General features: G+C 55.9%; 1 protein-coding gene across 3 annotated transcripts in view; it reads right to left on the reverse strand.

Annotated features, from left to right (window-relative positions):
- Window positions 1-22,985, reverse strand: part of GRIK5 (glutamate ionotropic receptor kainate type subunit 5) — a 50,677-nt gene extending 27,692 nt beyond the window's left edge. For 2 of the 3 annotated variants that reach the window (XM_082438593.1, XM_082438592.1), the window contains exons 1-11: window positions 22,431-22,985; window positions 18,793-18,921; window positions 18,320-18,484; window positions 15,890-15,987; window positions 15,625-15,790; window positions 12,411-12,589; window positions 10,558-10,611; window positions 10,297-10,458; window positions 8,552-8,704; window positions 8,084-8,188; window positions 7,849-7,956 (exon numbers count right to left, since the gene is read on the reverse strand). In XM_082438593.1, coding sequence (XP_082294719.1) covers window positions 7,849-7,956; window positions 8,084-8,188; window positions 8,552-8,704; window positions 10,297-10,458; window positions 10,558-10,611; window positions 12,411-12,589; window positions 15,625-15,790; window positions 15,890-15,987; window positions 18,320-18,484; window positions 18,793-18,871 — 1,269 coding nt within the window. In that variant the 5' untranslated portion in view covers window positions 18,872-18,921; window positions 22,431-22,985. Of the gene's footprint in view, window positions 1-7,848; window positions 7,957-8,083; window positions 8,189-8,551; window positions 8,705-10,296; window positions 10,459-10,557; window positions 10,612-12,410; window positions 12,590-15,624; window positions 15,791-15,889; window positions 15,988-18,319; window positions 18,485-18,792; window positions 18,922-22,430 lie in introns of those variants that run through there. The other variant, XM_082438594.1, reaches the window with a different exon arrangement.
- Between the last annotated feature and the right edge of the window lie 610 nt (window positions 22,986-23,595).

A 23,595-nucleotide genomic window follows, 5' to 3' on the forward strand; every position in this document is an offset into this window, starting at 1 on the left:
ATCCCTGGTCAGGGAACTAAGATCCCACATGCTGCGGGGCGACTAAGCCCACACACTGCAACTACTGAGCCTGCGCACTCTGGAGCCCACGTGCAACAACGAAAGATCCCGCGTGCTGCAACTAAAACCCGACGCAGCCAAATAAATAAATAATTAAAAAAAAAAAAAAAGGAAGCCCAGGCCAGCCTGCTGAAGGATGAGGGAGAATGGGTGAACCGAGACGTGCCGGCCAACAGCCCAGCCTAGACACCAGCTGAATGCAACCACAGTGAGCTCAGCAGAACTGCTTAGTTGGCCCACAGAATTGTGAGAAATAATAATCGTTATTGTTGGAAGCCTCCAGGTTTTGGGGCGGTTTGTTATACAGCGATAGGTACTATAAGGTACCTATAGACTAGATACCAGGACCCCAACAAAGCCCCAGAGCTGAGGGGAGATGGGATGGAGGGAAGTCAGTGCTTTTCTCTCTCTCCCAAGCCACATTTTCAAATCCAAAACTGTGGAACCGGGAGTAGGAATGAGATAATACTAATAATAGCAGCAGCAGCTAGCATTTCTTGTGGGCTTGCTGTGTGACAGCTATTCTGTCAGCGTAGGAGGTCAGTATTATTACCTCTATTTGAGAGATGAGGACACAGGTCCCGAGAAGTGAAGTAGTGAGTGGCTGAGATGGACAAGTCAGGCTGAGTCCAAAGCTCTGCTCTTAAGCCCTATGCCAGACTAAACAAGAGCGGACCTGGGAGAAGCTAGACACAGAGACGGGGGTGTCTGGCCGGGTATCAAAGCTAGAGAATCAGAAATCAGGAATTCTCTAGACAAACACCCAGTGTTAGAGCTGGCAGGCGCTCATACAGTCCTCTTGATGTACACAGGAGGAAACCGAAGTTCAGAGAGGTCAGGTGTCTTGCCCAAGGTCACACAGCTGAAGCAGGGCAGTAGGAAGGGGAGATTTGGCAGAGCTGGGATTCAAAACTCAGTTGCTGTGCTCTCCAAAGTCCTTGTTCCTTCCACCAGGCCAAGCTGATCTTCAAATTCAAGACTGAGGCACCTGGGTTGTGGATTTGGGTTCGAGGCCTCAGGATCGGGTGGGAGCTGATAGAGCCAAAAACAGGGACTGAGGCCTGTGAACAGAACTCAAGGTCAGAAAACAATGATCTAGCACTCAACCTGCAGTCCCAGACCATCAGATCCAAGAGTTTTAAGAAGCCTCTAATCCAAGGTTTTCAGATTTCTTCAAAAAGAATCTTCTGCAGAAGCCCAGCATTACAGACGGACAGTGGGATGTTGCTAAGTCTGATTCTAAGAACTCATCCTACGAATGGCTATGCACCTGTACACAAAAATATAGGTCCAGGAGAGTCATGGCAGCATTTCTTGTATCAGGAACAAAGACTGAAACAGCTTAATTTGGAACAGGTTAAAAAGATTATTGATGTCATCAAAGAATCCCAGGCAACTACTAAAATAACAAGTTCTATAAGATATATTCAGAGGAAAAAAACAAGCTACAGAACAACGTGTACAATATGCTATCCTTTGTGAAGGAAAAAGTGGGTATGGGCTTGTACATGCTCAGACATATCTGGGAGGATGGGGAAAAAAATGGGGGACGGGAGAGGGAAGGGGATGGATTTTTTCACTCCTCCCCTCCCCACACGCTTTGAATTCTATTTAATGTAGAATTAAACTGAATGCTACTTACTTCTATTTAATTAACTTCTGTCCCACCCCCAGTTTAAAATTTTAATATTAAAATATTTTTTAAATTTTAGAGATGATATTTAAATGCATATGGAAATGTAGAAGATCAAAAGAACCAAAGCAATCCTAAAGAAGAACATGAAAACTGGAGGATTTACCCTACTGGGTATTAAGACAATTTAAAACTGTGGTGTTTAAGACAATGTGGTATTAGAGCAAAGACAGACAAACAGACAATAGAATGGAGAGTTTGGAAACCCACACATAAATGGATACTTGATTTATGACAAGGGTAAGACTGTGCTGAAGGGGGAATGAATGAACATTTTAATAAATGGTGCCATTCAATAAAACATCCATATGGAAAAAATGTATTCTGATCCCCCCTACCTCACATAATACATGAAAATCAATTCTAGGTGGATTGTAGATCTAAATGTAAAAGGCAAAATTATTATGTTTTCAAGAAGCATATAGGAGACTAGCTTTATGAACTTGGGGTAGGCAGAGAATTCTTTTTTTTGGCCGTGCTGTGTGGCATGTTGGATCTTAGTTCCCCGACCAGGGATCGAACCCATGCCCTCTGCCTTGGAAACGCGGGGTCTTAACCACAGGACCGCCAGGGAAATCCCAAGAATTCTTAAATTCTAAAAGCATTAACTGGACTTCTCTGGTGGTGCAGTGGTTAAGAATCCACCTGCCAATGCAGGGGACATGGGTTCGAGCCCTGGTCTGGGAAGATCCCACATGTCGTGGAGCAACTAAGCCCGTGCGCCACAACTACTGAGCCCACTCACCACAACTACTGAAGCCCACACACTCTAGGGCTCGTGCTCTGCAACAAGAGAAGCCACCACAATGAGAAGCCCACACACCGCAACGAAGAGTAGCCCCCGCTCGCCACAACTAGAGAAAGCCCGCGCGCAGCAACGAAGACCCAACGCAGACAAAAATAAATAAGTAAGTAAGTAAGTAAATAAATAAATAAAAAGCATTAACCATAAAGCCGGGAGAAAAGGATAAAATGGACTTTAGGAAAATTAAAAATCTTTTCATCAAAAGATACCACTGGGGGGAATTCCCTGGTGGTCCAGTGACTAAGACTCTGTGCTCCCAATGCAGGGGTCCCGGGTTCGAGCCCTGGTCTGGGAAGATCCCACATGTCGTGGAGCAGCTAAGCCCATGCGCCACAACTACTGAAGCCCACACGCTCTAAGGCTCGTGCTCTGCAACAAGAGAAGCCACCACAATGAGAAGCCCACACACCGCAATGAAGAGTAGCCCCCGCTCGCCACAACTAGAGAAAGCCCACACGCAGCAACGAAGACCCAACACAGCCAAAAATAAATAAATAAGTAAATAAATAAATAAATAAAAGCATTAACCGTAAAGCAGGGAGAAAAGGATAAAATGGACTTTAGGAAAATTAAAAATCTTTTCATCAAAAGATACCACTCGGGGGACTTTCCTAGTGGTCCAGTGACTAAGACTCTGCGCTCCCAATGCAGGGGTCCTGGGTTCAATCCCTGGTCAGGGAACTAGATCCCGCATGCTGCAAATAAGAGTTCACAAGCTGCAACTAAAGATCCCGCACGCCGCAACGAAGATCCTGCACTCAGCAACGAAGATCCCGCATGCCGCAACTAAGACCTGGCGCGGCCAAATAAATAAATAAGCCAAATAAATAAATAAATATTAAAAAAAAAAAAAGATACCATTGGGGGTAATTCTCTGGCCATCCAGTGGTTAAGACTCCTCACTTTCACTGCTGAGGGCCCAGGTTCAATCCCTGGTCGGGGAACTAAGATCCCACAAGCTGCACGGCACAGCCAAAAAAAATACCACCAAGAGTGAAAAGGCAAGCCACAAAGTGGGAGAAGTTCTCTGCAATGCATATTCCAACAAAGAACTTATATCCAGAACATATGAATAGATTACAAATCAATAAAAAGATCAGATATTCCAATTTTCTAAAAATAGAGACAGATTTGAGCAGGGACTTCCCAAAAGAAGGTTCCAAATAGGCACTAAATGAAAAAGTGGTCACCTTCCATGGTCGTTAAGGAAATGTAAGTTAAGACTACAATAGAGGTGGCAACTTCCTATACTCAGCACCGGCAAAACTGAGGAGCAACTGGAATTCTCCTTCACACACTGCTGGTGGGAATGGGGAGTAGTACCGCCACTCTGGAAAATGCTTTGGCAGTATCTACCGAGGCTGGAAAACTCCAGCAATTCCACTCCTGCAAATACACTCGACAGAAATGCCTATACACGTTCACCGAAAGGCGTGTGGTAGGGTGTTCACAGCAGGACTATTCACAATAGCAAAAGAACTAGAAACAACTCCAATGCGCATCAATTTGGTGGGTAAGTTAATCGTGGCTCCTTCATATAACAGGACATATAACGAGACTAAACTATTTGTAGCAACGTGGGTGAATCTCACAAACACGTGTTGTGCCCAAGAAGGCAGACGAGAGAGAGAACATAGAATACGATGCCATTTATGTGAAGTTCAAAGCAGGCAAAGCTAACCTGGGGGGCGGTTAGAGACCAGAAGGGGCATATGGAGAGCTGGGGGTGGGAGAGCCAGTCTCACAGGTGTGTTCAGTTATTGAAAATTCAGTGAGTGGTACACTTAATGATTTGTGCAAGTTTCTGTATGCATGTTGCACTTCTATAAAAATCCCTTGAAACTAAGAAATGTTAAAGTAGGGTGGGTTCTAGAACATTCCTCACAAGCTGCTTGCCTGGACCCTTTTATGATGCCAGGACCCAATTCCATATCCAGGACTTCCTGGAGGGCAGTTTAAAGGATCCCGATCTAGTTTACCCCCTTCAGTTTATTATGAATATTTTAGTTCCCTCGTTTTACAGGAGGAAGCTGAGGACAGACAGAAGAGACCCATCCAGGTCACAAAGTGTACGGACGGCAGGGCCAGGCTTAGAACGCAGAAGCGAGGGCTTGGAAAGAAGCAGAAATCGACGTGGTGTGGCGCAAGGTAGAAGCACGTGGGCTCTGCCATCCTCTAGTTGCGCGATTCACGTCACCTAACCCTCCTGCGCCTTAGTTTTGTCTGAAAATCGGAGTTCACAACGGTACCTGCCTCAGGGCTGCCATGAACGCCGAGTAACACCAGCAAAGAGCTCAGCATACAGCTCAAAGACTCTGGCCACGATTATTGCTATTCTTTACTTTTTTTGGCCCAATTACGCGGCTTGTGGGATCTTAGTTCCCCAACCGGGGATTGAACCCCGGCCCTCGGCCGTGAAAGCGCAGAGTCCTAACCACTGGACGGCCAGGGAATTCCCGACTGTTATTCTTACTGATGATGCCAGATGGGGAGAGAAAAGGGATTCACATGTGCTCAGCACATCTTCCTAGCAGGACACTGCCAGGGGGGCCTGCTGATCTCATGCCATCCTCCCACAGCCCTTCAAGGTGGGACTATTAGACCCATTTTACAGATGAAGGTATGGAGCCTAGAGAGTTGGATGACCTGAGGTCCAGGCAAAGCCAGGAATGCAAGTGAGGTCTGTCTGACCCCAGAGGCACCGAAGAGCAGGATGAGATGTCACAGCTTGATGAAGGGAGAACCTCCCTGGGAGGGGGTGGGGCCTGGGGCTGGGGGAAGGGCCCTGCAAAGCCTCATCCCCTGGGGCCTCTCCTGCTCCCCCAGCTTCCCTGAGGGACCTCTCTCGGTCTTGGCACCAGCCCGCCCTCTCTCAGCTCCAGATGTGTGGGCACCACCCCAGGGACAGCCCCAGCCTCCACCCCACCAAGAACCTCCTCCTGCTCCCTCCCCCAGCCCAGCCCATCAACATCCCACATCAGATCCCCTCCCTGCCCACGGCCCCAGACAGCTCAGGCCTCACCCTCCCCAACCTGGGGCGTCTCTCTCTCCTGCAGCCTCCCTCAGGGCCCAGCTGTTCTGACACCCAGATCTGGCCCTGCCCCTTCCTGCTTAACGGTCTCTAACGACCAGGATAAGCATAACTAAGTTCTCCAGAGACCCTTCCCCACCTCTGTCACAGCACTCACCACCCCGCCATGTTTGTTAGGCGCCAGGCACCACCCCAGGCCCGAGGGACAGAGCAGGGAATAAGACAAGCCCTGAGAGCTTCTTGTCCCCGGTGCCCAGGTTGACTCACGTCTGAATCCCCAGGTGCCTGGAGCAGGCCCAGCCCAGAAACACAAGTCTGAAAATGTTAGTGAACAAACGGGCAGGTCCGGCTGTGCACACTGAGGCCGCTGCCTCCGCATCCGATATGGCAAACACTTCCTGAGGCCCCTGCTCCTGTGGTTCCCGCTGCCTGGAAGGCCAGGCCCCTCCTTCTCTGTGCACCCAACTCCTACACAGCTTCTAAAGCCCCGTCTAACACCACTTTCTCTGTGAAGCCTTCTTCAGGCCTTTGAAGGCTGAGGCAGCCCCTCCTTTCTGTGGGGGTCCCTTATTACCCTGTGTGGAAATGATTGTGTCCAGGTCTGTCTCCATCAGACTGGGATCCCCCCACTCCAGGGCCACTCAAGGACAGGGAGACCACGGGACCACCTGGGACTCATTCCTCCGCCTCCAGAATTTGTGTGAGGTCTGGCGCAGGGCAGCTTCAGTAAATATTTGTGGAATGAATGAGCAAATGAATGACTCCATCAAGAGAAGAATGAAGGTCAGGAAGAGGGCAACACTGGCTCAGGGGCCCTGGGGAGAACGGGAGACAAGTGTGGGAAAAGACCGGAAGCCCCCCCGCCTCCTGGCATCACAGCTCTGCTCTCCTGATATCCGCTCCCTGACCTCTGCCCCTGCTCCCCACCGAGAACCCCAGGCAGCCTCTGGGGTTGACTCCACTCCCGCACGTGCAGAGGTGCTCCCTCTCCCAGCCAGCCTGGCCTGGTCCTCAGGGCCCCTGAGTGAGGCTGTTATGAAGTGCTTGGTTTCCCGTCTGTAAGCCATCTGGCCCTCCCCAGGGGGAGGTCCACATTAGGTCAGGAGCTCCCTAGGGACAGAGGAAATAGCTCTGTGACGCGCTGCTTTAGGGGGTCTCCGACGTCCTGCGGAACCTGTGTCATCCTCTCAACCTCAGCATCCACAGCTATCAGCCGGCCCACCTCACAGTTACAGAGGGGCTTCCCCCAGACAACGGATGCCAGCGGGCCAGGGACCCAGCTGCCTCGAAGCCCAGCTGCTCGAGGAAGCCTCCTGCTCCCCAGGTCCCATGCGTCTCCCCTCCCTGACCTCCTGGCAGGAAGCAGCAGAGTGCAGGGGAGAGGGCAGGGGCTCCGAGCATGTCACTCGGCTCCAGCAGGGACTCGCCCTGTGACCTGTTTCCTTACCTTCAAAAGGAGGAAGATAGGACAAACCTCACCGACTAGCTGAGAGGTTTAATGAGTGACACCTGCAAGGGCCTAGCACAGTGCCTGGTGCAGAACAGGTGCTCCATATATCCTCGCTGACACACGAAGGCGCCTCGGTCTCTGGCCTGGTAAAATGCAGGAGTGACACCCCAGGGGCTACAGGACCATCTCCACGGCTGGTGCTCAGGAAGGAGAGGACTGGACATTCAGAGCACAGTGGTTAAGACTCGGGCTCTGGAGACTCAGAGACGCGGCATCCCTCCTGGCTATGCCTTATAAGAGACATGGCATTCGTCCTGGCTATGTCTTATACTTGCTGTGTGACCTGGGCAAGTCGCTTCACCTCTCTGAGCCTCTTCAAGATGGATATTAAATAAGGTGGCATGTGTCAACACACTCGGTGGGCAAATGTGACAAAACGACTGCTCTAGCAATGGTGATTTACAGGGGCCTACCCTGGGCCAGGCGCCGCGAGAGGCGCCCCGCCTGTACCGCCTCGTGGAATCTTCATGATGCCAGTCGTTCCCATCTCTGCCGTGCATCAGCGGGCTGGCAGCACCCAGGGCTGGACCTGGCTCTGATGACAGAGTCTGTGCCCACCGCTGCTCCAGCAGCAATTAGGTTGGTGACGTCGCGGCCACAATCAGGAGTTGTTGGGTGCCTGGGTCACGTCCCCACTGGTCTGTGTGCCGTGCCAGCCCAGGCATCCCTCCTCCTCACTAGGACTGGCCTGGGGCACCGCTCAGGAAAGGCACCTTCATCTACCGCCTGTCCCCACAAGGGCCACTCACCAGGATGGTCGTAACCACCAGCGTCTTATTGGCCAGTGTCTGCGACAGGTTGATGTCCAGGGTGGTGGCGTTCATCGCCAGGGTCCGGTTGGAGTACCACACCCCGATCTGACGCAGAGAGGGCACGGTCAGCACAGGCCCTGCCTGAGGAGGCCTCAGCCCCCTGGGCCCCGCCCCGCCCTGCCCCAGCCCCCAGCCCCATCCAGGCTCTGGCATCGTCCCAGGGAATGCTCACCTCACGGTGGCCCTGCCGAGACTTCTCCAGGATGCGCAGGGTGTAGTTGGTCCTCTGCCCTTTGCTGTTGAACTCGACCCGCCCAGTCAGCCCGTCATACTCTACCTAGCAGGGCGGGAGGAGGGCAGAGGGAAGGGTGGCAGGGACCCAGAGGGGAAGAGACAGAGATGGAGGAGACGAGAGAGAGGGAGAGGGACCAGGAAGGACCACAGTTAAACGAGTAAGACCACGTGCCAGCAAACGAGAGGAGATGGAACAAAGAAGCGGGGCAAGAGAAGCGCAGACAGGCAGAGGAAGGCCGGGAGAGGAGAGACAGACGGGAGAGTGAGGCCCAGGGAGAGCAGGAGGCGGGGGCCGGGGTTGGAGGTGGGGGGACAAGGCAGGGGGGCCGCAGGGTGGACACAGTGAGCACCGCCCCCCCGGAGGCAGGCTGCCACGCCCCCACGGCCCTCCCCGCTCCCGGCTCACCATGCGCAGGTAGTTCATGAGGCTGGTCCCGTGGGGCCAAATGTTGGCCGACGTACAGGCCAGGGGCTTCACACCGATCTCCTGGCTGCGGTTCAGCTCCCGGACGGCGCTCACCACCACGTGCACGGCGTCGAACATCAGGGCAGCTGACAGCTGGGGTGTGGGGTTTTGAGGGGGGCAGAGATGGGGAGGGATGGGAAAGATACATTTCAGCCAGGGGAGCCCCAAAGCCCCGTGGTGCTACCCCCAAGCCCTGAGACAACTCTCCTCTCTCCAGGAACATAAAACCACGCAGGTCAGGAGCGAGGAGGGGATTCTAGGGGATCGGAGATGACAGTGGGCAAGACGTGCCTGCTGCCCACGCCGCCAGGGGGGCAGCTCTTCCTGACCGCGTGCGGCCCGTGTCTGTTTGGGGAAGGGCACGTCTGAGAGGGTTTGCCGGGACGGCCAGCTGTCACCCTCAGGGGGGATGTTGGTGGGCGCAGGGATCCGCGTGTCTTTGGCTGATGTAGGGTCATGGAGGGTGGGCGGAGACAGCCACAGCCCCTGTCTGAGTGTGTCTGGGGACACATTTATGTGGGTGGGGCTGAACAAACGTGCCTATTTGTCTATGTACAGGGTGGGCCTGATGTGCAGGAAGCAGGAGAGCGTAACGGTTATGAGTCCAGGGCTTGGGAGGCTGTGAGCTGGAGGCCCGGCCCTACTATTTCCTGTAGAGAGCCAAGTCCACACCTCTCTCGGAATCTCAGTTTCCTCCCTTGTAAAGGAAGGGTGATTGTTATCTCTGCCTCCGAGTGCTCATGTGGGGCTCAAGCGAGACAATGCATGCAAAGTGCTCAAAATAGCGCCTGGCACACAGTGAGGGCTCGACACAAACTGGCCACCGAGCGGTGACGGCCAACATGGGACGTGTGTGTGGGAGAGCGTGTCTTGGCTGGGTGGGGTGAAGGTCTGAGTATCCGTGTTGGGTAGGTAGGTGCGGGGTGCGGATGGATGCTCCCCTGTCCGTGTACGTGTGCGATGGCCCTGCACACACGTGTCTGACTGCAAGGCTCAGTGTCTGTGTGAGTTTCTGTGCACGTAGGAGTGTCTCGGTATCTTGGTGTATGGCTAGATGTTTGTGAACAAATACACATAAATATGCGTCTTTTGTATGTTTGCATTTATTCAACATATATTATCGGATACCTACCCTGAGCAGGTGGTTTTAGATGCTGGGGATACAATGGTGAACAAAACAGAAACGCCCGCCCTCATGGAACTTACAACCTAAATATCTGTACATACCTCTAAGCAAAACATAGAGCAAGCCACATGGTGATTAGATAAGCAAAGATAGATGTTATGGAGAAAAATCTGGCAGGAAAGGCGGCTAAATAGTGGGTAGTTTGCCATTTTGTAAACAGGGGGACATTTGAGCAGTAACTTGGAGAGGAGGGAGCGAATTGCTAGTTCCCTGGGGAAGTGCATGCAAAGCAGCAGGAAGAGCAAGTGCAAAGGCCCTGAGGTGCGCATGTGCTGGGGCAGCAGAGGCACCTGGAGGAGACCCAAGTGGCTGGAGCGGCTTGGGAGGTGGAGAGGAAGAAAGGGGTCAGACTTAGCTCAGGGCCGCGCTGCGAGGCCTCGTGGATGTTCTCAGACAGTGAGTGGGGCACCGGAGGGTTCTGAGCACAACCGGCCAAGGCCTGAAGGGGCCCCGGAAGTGTCTGTGTGCCCGTGTGCCGGGGGCAAGGGTGTGAGCTCACCGCGGGGCCGGGGTAGGTGCTGGCTTCGCAGTTCTCCCTCCAGGACATGTTGAGGCTGCGCACAAACTCAGGATAGAAGGGGTGAGAGGTGTTGAACATGGAGAAGCCCAGGATATTGGAGGAATCCTCCACGATCCCGTCCAGGTGCAGGATGGGGAAGTCCTGGGACCGAGAAGAGGGGGTGAGGGAGGGGCTGGGCCCGCGTCAGGGCAGACGCTGCAGAGGGAGATGGGGGCTTCGGGGGCTGCAGGGGGTACGCACCATGGTGGTGAGGATGTACTTGTAAAACGCTGAGGTCATTCCCAGCTCCGAGGCCTGGAGAACACAGGAGGCAGACACGGGGAGAAGCCGAGAGAGCAAGAGAGATTCAGAGACAGGCCTTGCAAGGAGACACCCCATGAGGAACAGTAAGAGACACCCAGAGACAGAGAGAGACAGGGAAAAGGAGACCAGTGGGGGCAGAGGGAGACCTTGGTCGCTCATGTCCCGCAGGGTGACTAGTGCCCCAGGGGGGATGAAGATTTTGTTGGAGGAGAGAATGACACTCTCAAGTGCCCGCCTCCCTCTTTAGGTCACTTAGAAGACTACCTTCTGGAGACAGGCAAAGGGACACCTCAGAAACAGGGCGGGGGAGGGTAATCTTAACCTTAACCTTAACCTTAACCCCCAGGTTGCCCCAAAGCCAAGTCTGGGCTGCTAATGTGTAGGGCTCAGCCTGGTCACAGGTAAGAAAAACTACCCCCTGAAATCTTTGAAAGCACTTTGCAATGAAAGGCATCCAATTTAAATCTCAAGATTCGGGAATTCCCTGGCGGTCCAGTGGTTGGGACTCCACGCTTCCACTGCAGGGGGCACGGGTTCAATCTCTAGTCGGGAACTAAGATCTCGCAAGCCATGCAGCGCGGCCAAAAAAAATAAATAAATAAAAAATAAATAAAAATAAATAAATCTCAAGATTCGTGTTGTGAGGCCCCTTTCTCACAGTCCTCAGGGAAAACAAAGCTAGAAGACGTCTCCATGCTAGGAGTGCCCAGTTCTGTCCCGCTACCAGCATTAGAACATGAAATGGCACCAGATTGCATTGCCTGTGTGGCAGGAGATTTTATCACATGGGTTAAAGCCCATTCCAGGACGGAAAAATGCAGGCTCGAGAGGAAAGTGACCACCGGTCACTTGGCTCACACAAGAGGGGCTGGGACCCCGGCCCAGGCCTGCATTGTCTGCCTCCAGAGCCCGAAATCTTTTCTCTAAGCCTCAAGAGCCCTGTGGATTCTGTCCACACTTCTTCCTGTTAGCTACGATCGGCAATGATATATGGTTTTAATTTTTTAAAAACTGGAGAAAAATAAATAATACAGATTAGATTATGAGGAAAAATTAAGAGCAGGGAGCAATGAATGATTAGTGAATGTGGGTCACCATTGGATGGCATGAGGGCCCATGGGGAAAGGTCCTGCGCTGGCCCTTCCTGGGTGGTGCCCTTGAGCCAGTCCATTCCCCGCCGGCCCAGAACCCCTGCTTCTTCATCCAAAAAATGGTATCATACCTGCCCTGGCCTGCAGGTTGGGGTGAGAGCCAAATTACCTTTTTTTTTTTTTTTTTTTTGGCCACACTGCACAGCTTGTGGGCTCCTAGTTCCCCGACCAGGGATAGGACCAGGGCCCCCCTGCAGTGGAAGCACGGAGTCCTAACCACTGGACCGCCAGGGAAGTCCCGAGAGCCAAATTAAAGAAGGTGCGCAAACACCCCAACACAGAGCACGAGAGGCACTCAGTAAAGATGACAGGGCGCTCCCACTACGCCCGCGTTTATTCTGGACCAGGGGCTGTCCCAGCGCTCCCCCACCTTTCACTCATTAACCCTCACGGCACCCCACTGAGGTAGCAAGTATGCACAGAGAGGGAAGGCAACTGTCCAGGGTCCAACCAAGGGTGCAGCCGGCAAGCAGCTGAGCTGAGAGACAAAACTTCCTATTTAGCGTTTGCACGTAGGAAGCGGGGCTCCGGACCGCCACGTGACAACTGAGGCCCGTGGGCCTTGGTTGACTCGTTCTGTCACCCCATGTTTCTGCTCCTGACCCTGTAGGGAAATCAGAGCGGGTGGTGGGGACCCACCTTACGGAGAATGAGGTGGGAAATGGATGCGTTGGCGTCGATGATGATGGTGGACACTTTGTCATCTCGGATCTCCTTGAGCAGCGGCGTGGGGTCCCGGCTGTCGTCCAGCATCCTCACCGACAGCGTCTCCTTGGAGATGAGGAAGCCGCGCACCAGTTCCTCCAATCGCAGCAGGCCTGAGGGACGGGTGGGGCCCTGGGTTAGAGCCCCTCCGTGTGCCTGGAGATGGGGGGCGGGGGGGCCGCTCCCTCCTCTCTGGCACGGGGTAGCTGGGGAGAGGACCGGGGCTCGCTCAGGACGTGGGGTGGCAGTTCGGAGTGCAGCTGGCTCTCTTGGGGTGCTGGGCCCAGGGGCCTGATGCTCGGGTCCTCTCAAATTGAAGTCCCAACCGAGACCTCCCCCGACCTCCAGAACGCTATCTCCTGTCACCTTTGTGCCCCCACCGGGCTGCGTGACAAGTGTCGCACGCTTCACGTGTGCATAACCGCAATCTGCTCTCCTCACCAAACCACCACACCTTGCCGGGTCAGGCGCTCAGGCCAGAGCCCTTGATGGCAGCCCGGCCCCTGTCTGTCTCTCACGCCCACGGCCAATCCACCCAGGCTCTACTTTCAAAACACACCCCGTGGCACTGCGTCCCCATCACGGCCCTGGCCCAAGCCGCTGCCATCTCCCGCCTGTGACATCGGCCACGCCTGCCCCCAGAGGGTCTGTTCCCTACACAGCAGCCAGAAGTGCTGCTGGAAAGCAGATGTGTCCTCCTCTGTTCCAAACCCTCCAACGGCTTCTCGTTGGTTCAGAGTGAAGGCCAAAGTCCTCACGGCCTCCCAGGCCCTACTCCGTCTGCCCACTCGCCTCATTATGTCCCTGACCTCATCTCCTCCTCTCTCACTCGCTTGGCTCTGATCACGCCGGCCTCCTTGTTGTCACACACACACACACACACACACACGCACACACACACGTGCCCCATGGCCTCTGCGCTGGCTGTTCCCTCTGCCTGGAACGCTTCTCTCCAGATCCCCACATTCCAGACCTTTACTCAGATATCACCTCCTCAGTGAGGCCCACACCAACCATTCTATTTCAAATTGCACCCCCTTACTCCAGCTCTCCCAATTCCCGTCATCCTCCTCTATTTGTCCACAGGACTCACTACTCCTGACCAGACCACGTCTTCTCTATGTCCACTGCCTGGCTCTTCTCATTAGGTTTGACAAGGGCCTGGCTCATGCACTGCCACATCCCTAATACCAAGAACAATGTCTGGGGACTTCCCTGGTGGCTCAGTGCTTAAGAATCCACCTGCCAATGCACGGGTTCAAGCCCTGGTCCGGGAAGATCTCACATGCCTCGGAGCAACTAAGCCCGTGCACCACAACTACTGAGCCTGCGCTCTAGAGCCCACGAGCCACAACTACTGAGCCCACGTGCCACAACTACTGAAGCCCGCGTGCCTAGAGCCTGTGCTCCGCAACAAGAGAAGCCACTGCAATGAGAAGCCTGCGCACCACACGAGTGGCCCCCGTTGGCCACAACTAGAGAAAGCCTGCACACAGCAACGAAGACCCAACACAGCCAAAAATAAATAAATAAAATAAATAAGTAGGGCTTCCCTGGTGGCGCAGTGGTTAAGAATCCGCCTGCCAATGCAGGGGACACGGGTTCGAGCCCTGGTCCCGGAAGATTCCACATGCCGCGGAGCAGCTGGGTCCGTGAGCCACAATTACTGAGCCTGCGTGTCTGGAGCCTGTGCTCCGCGACAAGAGAGGCCGTGATAGTGAGAGGCCCGCGCACCGCGGTGAAGAGTGGCCCCCACTTGCCACAACTGGAGAAAGCCCTCGCACAGAAACGAAGACCCAACACAGCCATAAATAAATAAATAAATAAATTTTAAAAAAATAAATAAATAAATAAATAAATAAATAAATAAATAAATAAGTTAAAAAAAAAAAAAAAAAATGTCTGGACCATGGCAGGTGTGCAGTGAATACCTTTTGAAAGAGGACTCCCTCCTGGAGGTGACTAAGCACGGTCCTCTCTCTCTCCAGCGGCACCCACAAGCCCATCAGCCTCCCAGACGTCTCCACTTGAATGTCTCAAAGACACCTCAAACCCAACGTGTGCCCCTGAACTGACTGTCCCTTCCTCCTCGGGCAGGACCTGGTCACCATCCATGACCCCACCCTCTCCGTTCCCTCACAACTCTCCTCAAATCCATTCTGGCCCCTCGGTCCCCGTGCCACCACCTGAGCCTTAACCAGGACCATCCCTCCCCACCTCTAGCCGCTCTCCATGCCACATCTCGTGTCATGGAGTCTCCAAGTCTGCTCTCTATGGTGCAGCCAAAGAGCTCTTCCTGCAACACACTCGTACCTGCCCGGTGTGGGTACTTTCCATGGCCCCCATCGTCTTCAGGAAGAAACATAAGGCCCTCAGTGATCATGCCCCGTTCCCGGGTCCTGCTTCATTGCTCCCACACTGGGAGCATCTCTGAGCCTCCCGGGGCCTCGCCTCTGCCCTGCCCTGCCCTCTGCTTGGTACATGCTCCCTCTCTCCTCTCGCACCTCAACTCCTCCCTACCCTTCAGGTCCAGCTTAGAGGTCCCTTTCTCTGGGAGGCAGGCTCTGAACCTCCCAGACTAGGGTTGGATCACCCCCGCTTAACTCCTGAGAGCTCGCAACACTCCGCATCACAACTGCTCACCACGGTGTCCCCCAGTGGCCCAGGAGCTCCGGGAAGCCAGGGACCACGCCTAGCGTTGTTCACTGCTAAACCACCGGGACCTAGCAGGTGCCCTGCTCCGAGCACGTGCTCAGTCACTATCTGCGGACTAAAGAGTCTCTTTGGGGGCGGGAGTGGGTGGGGAGGGGGGGTGGTCTGTGGAACCAGAGGTCTGGGTTCCTAAAGGGGAAGGGATGGTGGGAACTAGGAGAGCCTGTGTCTGGATCCCCCAGGCCTTAAAATCAGGGGGCCATTCATGACTGTGGGAGACTAGATGTCTTGGGAAGGGGAGTTTGGGGAAATAGAAAACAAGGCATCCAGCTCTCCTCCCTCATGGGACTTCCCTGGCAGTCCGGTGGTTAGGACTCTGCACTCTCACTGCCAAGGGCCTGGGTTCAGTCCCTGGTCGGGGAAACTAGGATCCCACAGGCCGGGCGGCGCGTCCAAAAAAGATAAAATAAAATAAAAAACAGTTCTCCTCCCTCACACTCGGCCTTGGCGCAGATGAGGCTGGCAGAGGGGTAGTTGAAGGACTTGAGGATCCGGGAGACCGCCAGGCTGACGTCCTCGTTACTCGGGTACAGGCTGACAGACGCGAAGCGAAGGTACTGAAGGCGGGGCATCTCCTCGGGACCCACCTTGACGTGGGGGATCTGAACAGAGAAGGACCTTTGCTTCCATCCTGCTCCCCACCTCCCCAGCCCTCGCCTCCAGGGACCGCCCCCCACCCCAACCCCGCGCTCTCGCCTCACCTCCTTCTCCCCACAGATATGGCTCACGGTGGAGGCCGACGCAGGGCTGGAGGAGGGCCCCAGGACAGACACGACCCCCTTGGGCAGGATCTGACACACTGTGAGGGGTGGGAAGAGACCGCAGATTCAGGGACCCTCTTCCTCCTCTCTGTCCCCGCCCTCAGGGAACTGCCTTGGCCCAGGAGAGAACCCGACACTCCCCATGGAGCTGCCTGATGTTGCCCCACCACCTGGGGACCCAGAAGCCCTGTCCCTGACCCAGCCCACCGCAGGAGACAAAAGGAGGGGGCACAAGACAGAAGGAGACAGGGAGACATGGCAACAGAGGGCCGGCTCAGACCAAGAGAGAAACAAAGGAAGAAATGAAGAGGATACACCAAGGACCTCCTTCTGGCTGCAAATCCAGTGTCTGGTTTCTCAGCCTTTGTCTCTCTTAAGCTTTTTAACCACGCACAACCTAAGGTGCATCCAACAGCCCCTCTACCCTGAACCCACAGCCACGGTCCCCTCTACACTCTACACCCCAAACACCATTCCTCTGTTGCATTTACTTGCTCCTCTTTCTTCCATTTTCTTTCTCCTTAAACATGCGTGCATCTCAAGACTGGGAGGTGGGCGGAAGCCTTGGTTTTTACCTGTCCAGTGCCCATCCCCGTGGCAGAACCCTAACTTTTCCTGAGGGAATCACATGGTTCCCAGAATTGATTGATACCTGACCCAGGATCAAAGGACCACATTGTGCTGGCCACAGGGATCGGTTCAGAGATGGGGACAGGCTCAAACTAGGCCACTGAGAGCCTTCCCCAGGTCCCCTGCTAAAATTATCACTGGGTTTGCTAAACTGGTGAGATGCAAAGTTTTGAGCAGTTGAGGCCATCTTGCCACCAGCTGGGGAGGGTACTCCTGAAAATGAAGCCAATTTAGAGGAAAGTAGGACCCAGAGATGAAGACACAGAGGTTCCTGGAACATCATTTGAGTGCCTGTATTAAGCTATGCCTGAAACAATCCTGGGATATCATTTGGGTACCTGGATTCAACCAAGCCTGAAATTAATCTTTAGGCCTTTTAGTGACATGAGCTGATAAGTTCTCTTTCTTCCTTAAGGCAGCCTGAGTTGGGTTTCTGCCACCCAACTAAGAGCATCGTAACTAAACGTCTCATCTTCCTCCAAACTTATTCCTTCTGTGCCTTCCATGTTGGTGAGGGTCCCACCATTTACACACACCAAATACCTGGAAATGGTCCTTGCCTTCAGTCTTCCTCCTAATGGCCAATTAGTCACCAAATCCTGTCTCTTTTTTGTCCCCCAATTTTCTCATATCTGTCCGCTTCTCTTCGACCCCTCCTCCCCTGTCCTACTTTAGGGCTGTCAACTCAGGCACGCACCAGTCTCCTCTCCAGCTACCCAAATCTAGCTTCCAGATTCCACTTTCACCAGCTCCCTGTTCCAAACCCATCAACGACTCCCCACTGCCTGCAGGTGAAGGTAGCGTCTTTGAGCCTGACCTGTAGACCTCCTCGAGCTGGCCTGTCAATCTGTCCAGCCTCACCTCCCACTGTCGAGTCACACTCCAGTTCAGAAGTCTCTCACGATCCCCCCAAATACGTCCTGAGTCCAGGTGTTCAGGATGGGTGCAACCCCACATCAAGTTCCTTGGCTCCAAATACTCAGCCCTCCCCTCCGCCCCAGCTCCAGACTACAGGCACATGCCTGGAATACCATCTCCCTCCATACCCTCCAACCCGGTCTCTCATTGTGTTCTGTGCTATACCAGTCAAAAAAGTCCAGGAAACACTGGACCCCATTCTCCCTCTCAGTGATCTGAAACACACATGAGCATAACAAAGGCTCTGATAAAGGCCTGCAGGAAAGAAATCTGTCTAAAACACCTTTGAAGGCGGCATCTCCCGAAGGTCTATGTCCCCAGCACGTCTGTTCAAGGGACATTCGCGCAGTCTGTGAGCGTTCAGCAGACTCACGCACCCCTACTATAGGGCTGGCTGTGTTCCACGGGGCGTACCTTGAGCAACACCTCTCCCTCTATATCCTGCTCATCTTTCAGAGCTCAGCTTCAGTGTAGTCTTCTCCAGAAGACCTTCGCTGTCCCTGCCCCTGAGGCACCCTGGCCTCGCTGCCTGGGCCCCTCATTACTTAGCTCTGGGGGGTTAAGTGTCCCCAGCCAGCTGTGAAGCTTATCTTTCAAACGAGGCCCTCAGCTCCTCCAGGGCAGCACGAGGGCTGATGCTCTCCCCACCGCCCCAGGCCCAGCAGCACCATCTCTGGGAAGGAGAAGGCAGTGCAGACAGGAAGGAAGGGGCAGATGGAGCTAGAAGAGAACACGGCAAGCTGAGGTGGCCAGGGCCGAGGAACAGATGGAGGGCCACCAGCCTGCCCTGCCTCACCCCACGGCCCCTGTGGCCCTGCTCACTGGTGTCCGTGGTCTCGTACTGGCTGTCCCGCTGCAGCTCAAAGATGTCTACTTCCACGCGGGCCTTGGCTGGGACCTCGATGATCCCGTTGATCTGCTCCCGGGCCAGGGCCAGGGCCAGACGTTCACCGCGGCCACACACTGTCTGGTCGTCCAGGATGGCAGCTGAGGGGACACGGGAGTTGGGGACCATACTCCTGGGTCCTGAGGGAGGAAGGGCTGGGCTCCTGGATTCCTTGGCTCTGAGGGAGGGCTGGAGGTGGGGTCAGGGCTCCAGATTCCCAGATCTGAGGTTGGAGAGAGCCGGGATCCGGACTCCTAGGTCCGGGGGAGGAAGGAGCCGGGGGGGCTGCTGGGCCGAGGCCCGGATCCCTGGGTCCTGAGGGGCTGGCAGGCCCAGGAAAGAGCCCCAGGGAGGGCTCCGGGAGGGTGTGTGAGGAGGCAGGGCCAGCGGGGGCGCTGTAGGGCCTCACCCATGCGCAGTGAGGAGAGCACCTGGCAGCTGGGGCTGGCGAAGGCAACAATCAGCAGCAGCAGAAGCTCAGCCGGCATCTTCCTCCCCTCCTCATGGGGACGCAGCTGCCGCGGCCCCCACTCGCCACCTGCAGGGAGACCCCCCAGCCCACGGGGAGATCGCTGATACGGGGGCCTCTGAGCCCCTTTGGGGACTGCTGGATGGGGTGGTGACCACAGAGCCTGGGACACTGTTGCCGAGCTCTGAAGGGCCCTGCCCTCGTTAGAGCTGGCGATACTGAAGGCATCGCTGTAGGGGGAGCTGAGACTCAGAGGAGCACTAGCAGGGAGAAGCCCACAGCACACAGGCACTGAGTGGGAGAGACACTGCTAGAGCCACCAAAATGGGAGGCAGGCATGAAAAGGATCTCAGGTAAGAGCGAATTCCAGGAACCATCTCCACCCCAGGAGGAGACCAGGAAGTGCCACCCCCCCCACCCAGTTCCGCCCCTGTCTCTGGGCAGGCAGCTGTTACTAGGCAACAGAAACCGGCTGGAGAGGATGCAGTGGTTGCTAGGCAACCCCATCCCAGGCCTCACTTGCCACCTTCCTGACGTCCCTGGTTCCCACAATCCCACAGGGAGAGAGGCCTGGACATCCGGGGTCTGGAGGGGAGAGTATCCAGGAGTTAGGAAACTTGGGAAGAGAAAGACACATGGAGACACACAGATAGAGTCAGATGGTCAGACCCCAGGCACCTAAGGGACTAAAAAAGAAAAAAGGAAAAAAGAAGGGTAAAGAGAGGGAAGGGGGGAAGCAGAGAGACAGAAAGAGGAGGAGAGGCCGGAGGTGGGAGGGATACCAAGAGACTCAGGAAAGGAGAAAGGGAAAATAGGCCAAAATATAAGGGAACAGAAAGATGATATGAAGACAAGAGAATGGGGAGAGCAATGGAGAGAAACAGAGGAGGGTTACAGGAAGATGAGGACAGGACTAGGAAAGAGAAAGAGGGAAGAGAGAGGAAGACAGTGAGACACGGAGATGGAGAGAGAAAGGGCAGGGCAGGGAGAGGAAGAGAGCAGGCAGGCAGAAGAGAGGGAAATCAAGACAGAGGAGGGACACAGAACAGAACAGGAAGACAGAATGGAGAGAGGACACAAACCCACTCGAGATGCCACCAGAGACCTGGATGGGAAGACTGAGTAAAGCAAGGGGCACACTGTCTGCAGAAGCGGGTGCCAAACTGTGCCCCCACACCCTGCACCAGGGAGCTGAAGACTAGGGGCAGACAGTGAGTCTCTGCTCCCCACAACTGCTCCAGGTGCCCTGGGCTTCCGCAGGGTGACCACTGGGCAGGGATGAGTTTGGCCAGATGCATGGTGCCCCCTGGCCAAGGGCCATGCCCCCAAGGGAAGGGACACTGGGGTTTCCATGGGAGGGGGTTACTGAGAGGCCTAGAGTGCTGTGAGGTGAGCCTGGGGGGCTCCCCGCACCCCACTCATGCCCATGGAAGGAGGGCTCAAGCTGGTGAGATGGTAGAATGGAACTTGCTAATGGAGACAGAGGCACAGTGCAAAATTCAGATCGTCCCTTGAAGCCAGAAAACCTAGGCCAGGGCCACAAGAGACCCCCCTCAGTCCCTGCTCTGCCACCGACTCCCAGGTGACCTCAAGCAGATCCCTCTCTCTCGGGACCTCTGGGAAAGACAGGCTGGGGATGGGAGGGCCTGCTGGACAGCCTGGGGCCTGTGGACTGTAATCGACATCTAAGGTGAAGGCCTGTCAAGGGTGGAGGAGCAAGGGAAGCAGGGAGAAGCTGGAAGGAGAATTCACAGGGGGAGGGATGTGGAGGGCGGGGCTAGGAGAGAGGCGGGAGTGAGGGGGTCATCCTGAGACACCAGGGGCTTCTGGGGGCAAATCAGGGAGCAGAGAGTAGAGGATACATTGAAAGACCGAGAATGAGACAGGGGCCAGAAAGGCAGGGACCTACAGGTGGCAGACACAGGTGGGAGCCCAAAGAGACAGTCCAGGGACAGGGCTGGGGGCAGCAGATGGACACAGAGGCACAGGAAGGCACAGACAGAAAAACAGACAGACCAAAAGTAAGTAACTGGGGCTAAATGAGAGAGAAGGACACACAGACATCACCTACAAGTGGGACACCAAAGGGGACAGAGACAACACAGAGAGCGTGAGAGAGGAGGGGCAGGGAATCAGGCCCGAGCCTCACAGGCCCAGGTACTTAGGCAAAGCCAGATAAAGATGGAAACACAGCAGCTGAGTGAGCGGAAAGGGCCCTGCCAGGGCAGGAAGACAGACAAGTGGGCAAGTGAGAGATATCGCAAAGGGGAGAGGGCAAATGAGGTGAGGCAAAACAGCTAACAGGTACAGGAACCATGGGGAGAAGAGAAATTGCAAAACTCTGAAAAGAACGAGGGCTAGTCGGAAAGAGACAGAGAGAAAAGGTATGTGAGCCACACAGTTTCTCTCGAGAAGAGGAAGGGGCAAGTGGGACAGACACAAGATAGAGAGACAGACTCCCAAACAAGGAGAGAGGAGAAGTGAGAGTCAGGGAGGGAAACTGAGGGAGGAAGAGTGAGTGACCTGGAGGGGCACAGGCAGGAGACAGGACAAGCGCCCACATAAGGGGGGCAAGCCCACACAGAGGTGCATCACTCAGAGCACCTTGGAAGGGGCGGTCATTCCCAGAGCCTGCAAGCCCCGAAGGGAGGGAAGGAATGGGAACCAAAGGCCTGGCAGGGGGAATGGAGAAGTGGGAAGAGAGAATGGGGGTGGGGGGGAGATCACCATAGAAAAGACAAAGTGAACCATGGAGGGGGGCAGTGGCTAAGGAGTGAGGGATGGAGGAGACAGGACGAGGAGTGGATCCGGGGGAAGAAAGCAGAAAAGTAAGAGAAGGAAGACGGCCTCCGAGCCCAGAGTTAGAGAGGCAGACAGGGCAGCAGAGGCACAGGCAAAGCAAACAGGGGACAGAGGGCAGTGGAGAGAGGGCTAGACCAGGCATGGGATCCTCCCAAAAGAGAGAGGAGAGACAGGGGAGTTTTGAGAGACAGAGGGAGGAGAGGGAGACGGAGACAGAGATCAGCAGAGACACACCAAGAAAGGGCTGGGCTAACAGCAAGGAGAAACAAGTTGGACAGAGCCAGAGAGAGGCCCAAGAGACACATGAAATGGAGATTCCAAAACGGAGAGACATTTCCAGGAGATAGAGACCGGCTGGGATGGGATGCATGGCAGGCAGAGAGGATGAGGTTCAGAGGAAAGAAGAGCGACTGAAACAGAGTGAGAGAGCAGAGCCGGTCACCGCGGGCCGAGGCTGGAGCAAGCAGGGGCGGAGACCAGCCAGGAGTCCCGGAGCGGGAGTGAGACCGCAAGTAAGAGCCAGCCAGCCCCTCAGGAGCCCAGCAGCTGGGGGCTGGGAGGCAAGATGAGCTGGGTACCCAGAGGAAGGGGTGAGGAAAGGCCAAGGGGAAAGGAGGCTAGGAGATGGAGGGCGCAGGGCAGGCCCCTGGTGGGGGAGGGTATTTGCCGTTCCGGGGAGCAGGGGAATGCGGGGGCCCCCCACCAGGCCGCAGTGAGCCCAGCCTTCCAGGACCCAGGCCCGGCCCCAGCCCAACCCCCATCCTGCAGACACTCACGGATCCTGGTGGGACGGAGGGCTGGGCTCCCTCGAGGCCCGAGGAACGACAAGGGGGAGACGCTCTGACGCTGGGCGGTGTGGCTGGGGCGGGGGGAGAGGGCAGTCCACAGGGCCCCCTCCCCCACCTCCGGCAGTGGCCCCCAACTAACCCAAAATGGGGTTGCTCCTGGGCGCAGGGAGGAAGGACAGGTGGAAGAGGAGAGGACGGGCCGGGGAGGGGAGGAAGGGGAAAGGAGAAAATGGAGGAGGGAAGGGGAGAGAGGAGAGGGGGAAGGAGCAAATGGAGGGGAAGGAGGGAGGAAAGGAGGGAGGAAGGTGAAAACGCAAGGGAGGGGGCACAGGCAGAGCCGGGGGAGGGGGAAGCCGGCCCAGGCAAGGGCCCCCGCCCCCTCCCCTAGCCGGGCCGGCCTGGGGGGGCCACGGGGGGCGAGGACTGGGTGGAGACAAGGAAGCCGGCCATCGGGAGAAGTGGGGGAGGGGAGGGCTTGGTGGGGGGGAGGGGGCCACCCCTTCCCCCCTCCCCCCTGGAGCCCCGGCCCTGCCCTGGAAGAGGCTAGGGCCTGGGGACCTCAAGCCCTCAGCCCCCGCGGGAAAGCATGCTGGGGGCGGGGAGAGGTGGAGGAGTGGAGGGGCTGGGGAGGATGTAGTGCCGGGAGACCCAGAGAGCGATGAGAGGGCTGGAGAGGTGGAGAGATAGGGAGGAGGGAGAGGAGGAGGGAGGGGAGGATGGAGAGAAGCAGGTGGAAGAGGGAGGCGGAGGAGGGTGGGGTGTCCCGGGGGCACCCAGCGCAGGGCCTCAGCAGGAGGGCCTGGCCATGGACCCCTGGTTCCCTGTGAGGAACAGCCGCCGGCTCCGGGTCCCCAGCTGGGCCTGCCTTCCTGCTGCTGGCTGCCACCACCGCCGCCGCCGCCACCACCACTTCTCCTTCTCCCCTCCGAGGCCGCCGCCTGCCTGCCCGCCTGCCGCCCGCGCTGGGTCCTGGAGCGCAGGGGGGCGGGGGGGAGAGAGATGAGGGAGGGAGGGAAGGAGGGAGGGAGGGAGACGGGGAGGAGGGCGGGCAGGAGGAAGGGAGGCAGGCAGGCAGAGAGAGAGAGAGATCGAGGGAGGGGAGTCGGGGGAGGGGGAGACCGTATTGGTCCGAGCTGGGGGGCCCCCCGCGAGG

The sequence above is a fragment of the Balaenoptera physalus genome (assembly GCF_965194825.1).
Source record: "Balaenoptera physalus genome assembly, chromosome: 19".
NCBI classification, from domain to species: Eukaryota; Metazoa; Chordata; class Mammalia; order Artiodactyla; family Balaenopteridae; genus Balaenoptera; species Balaenoptera physalus.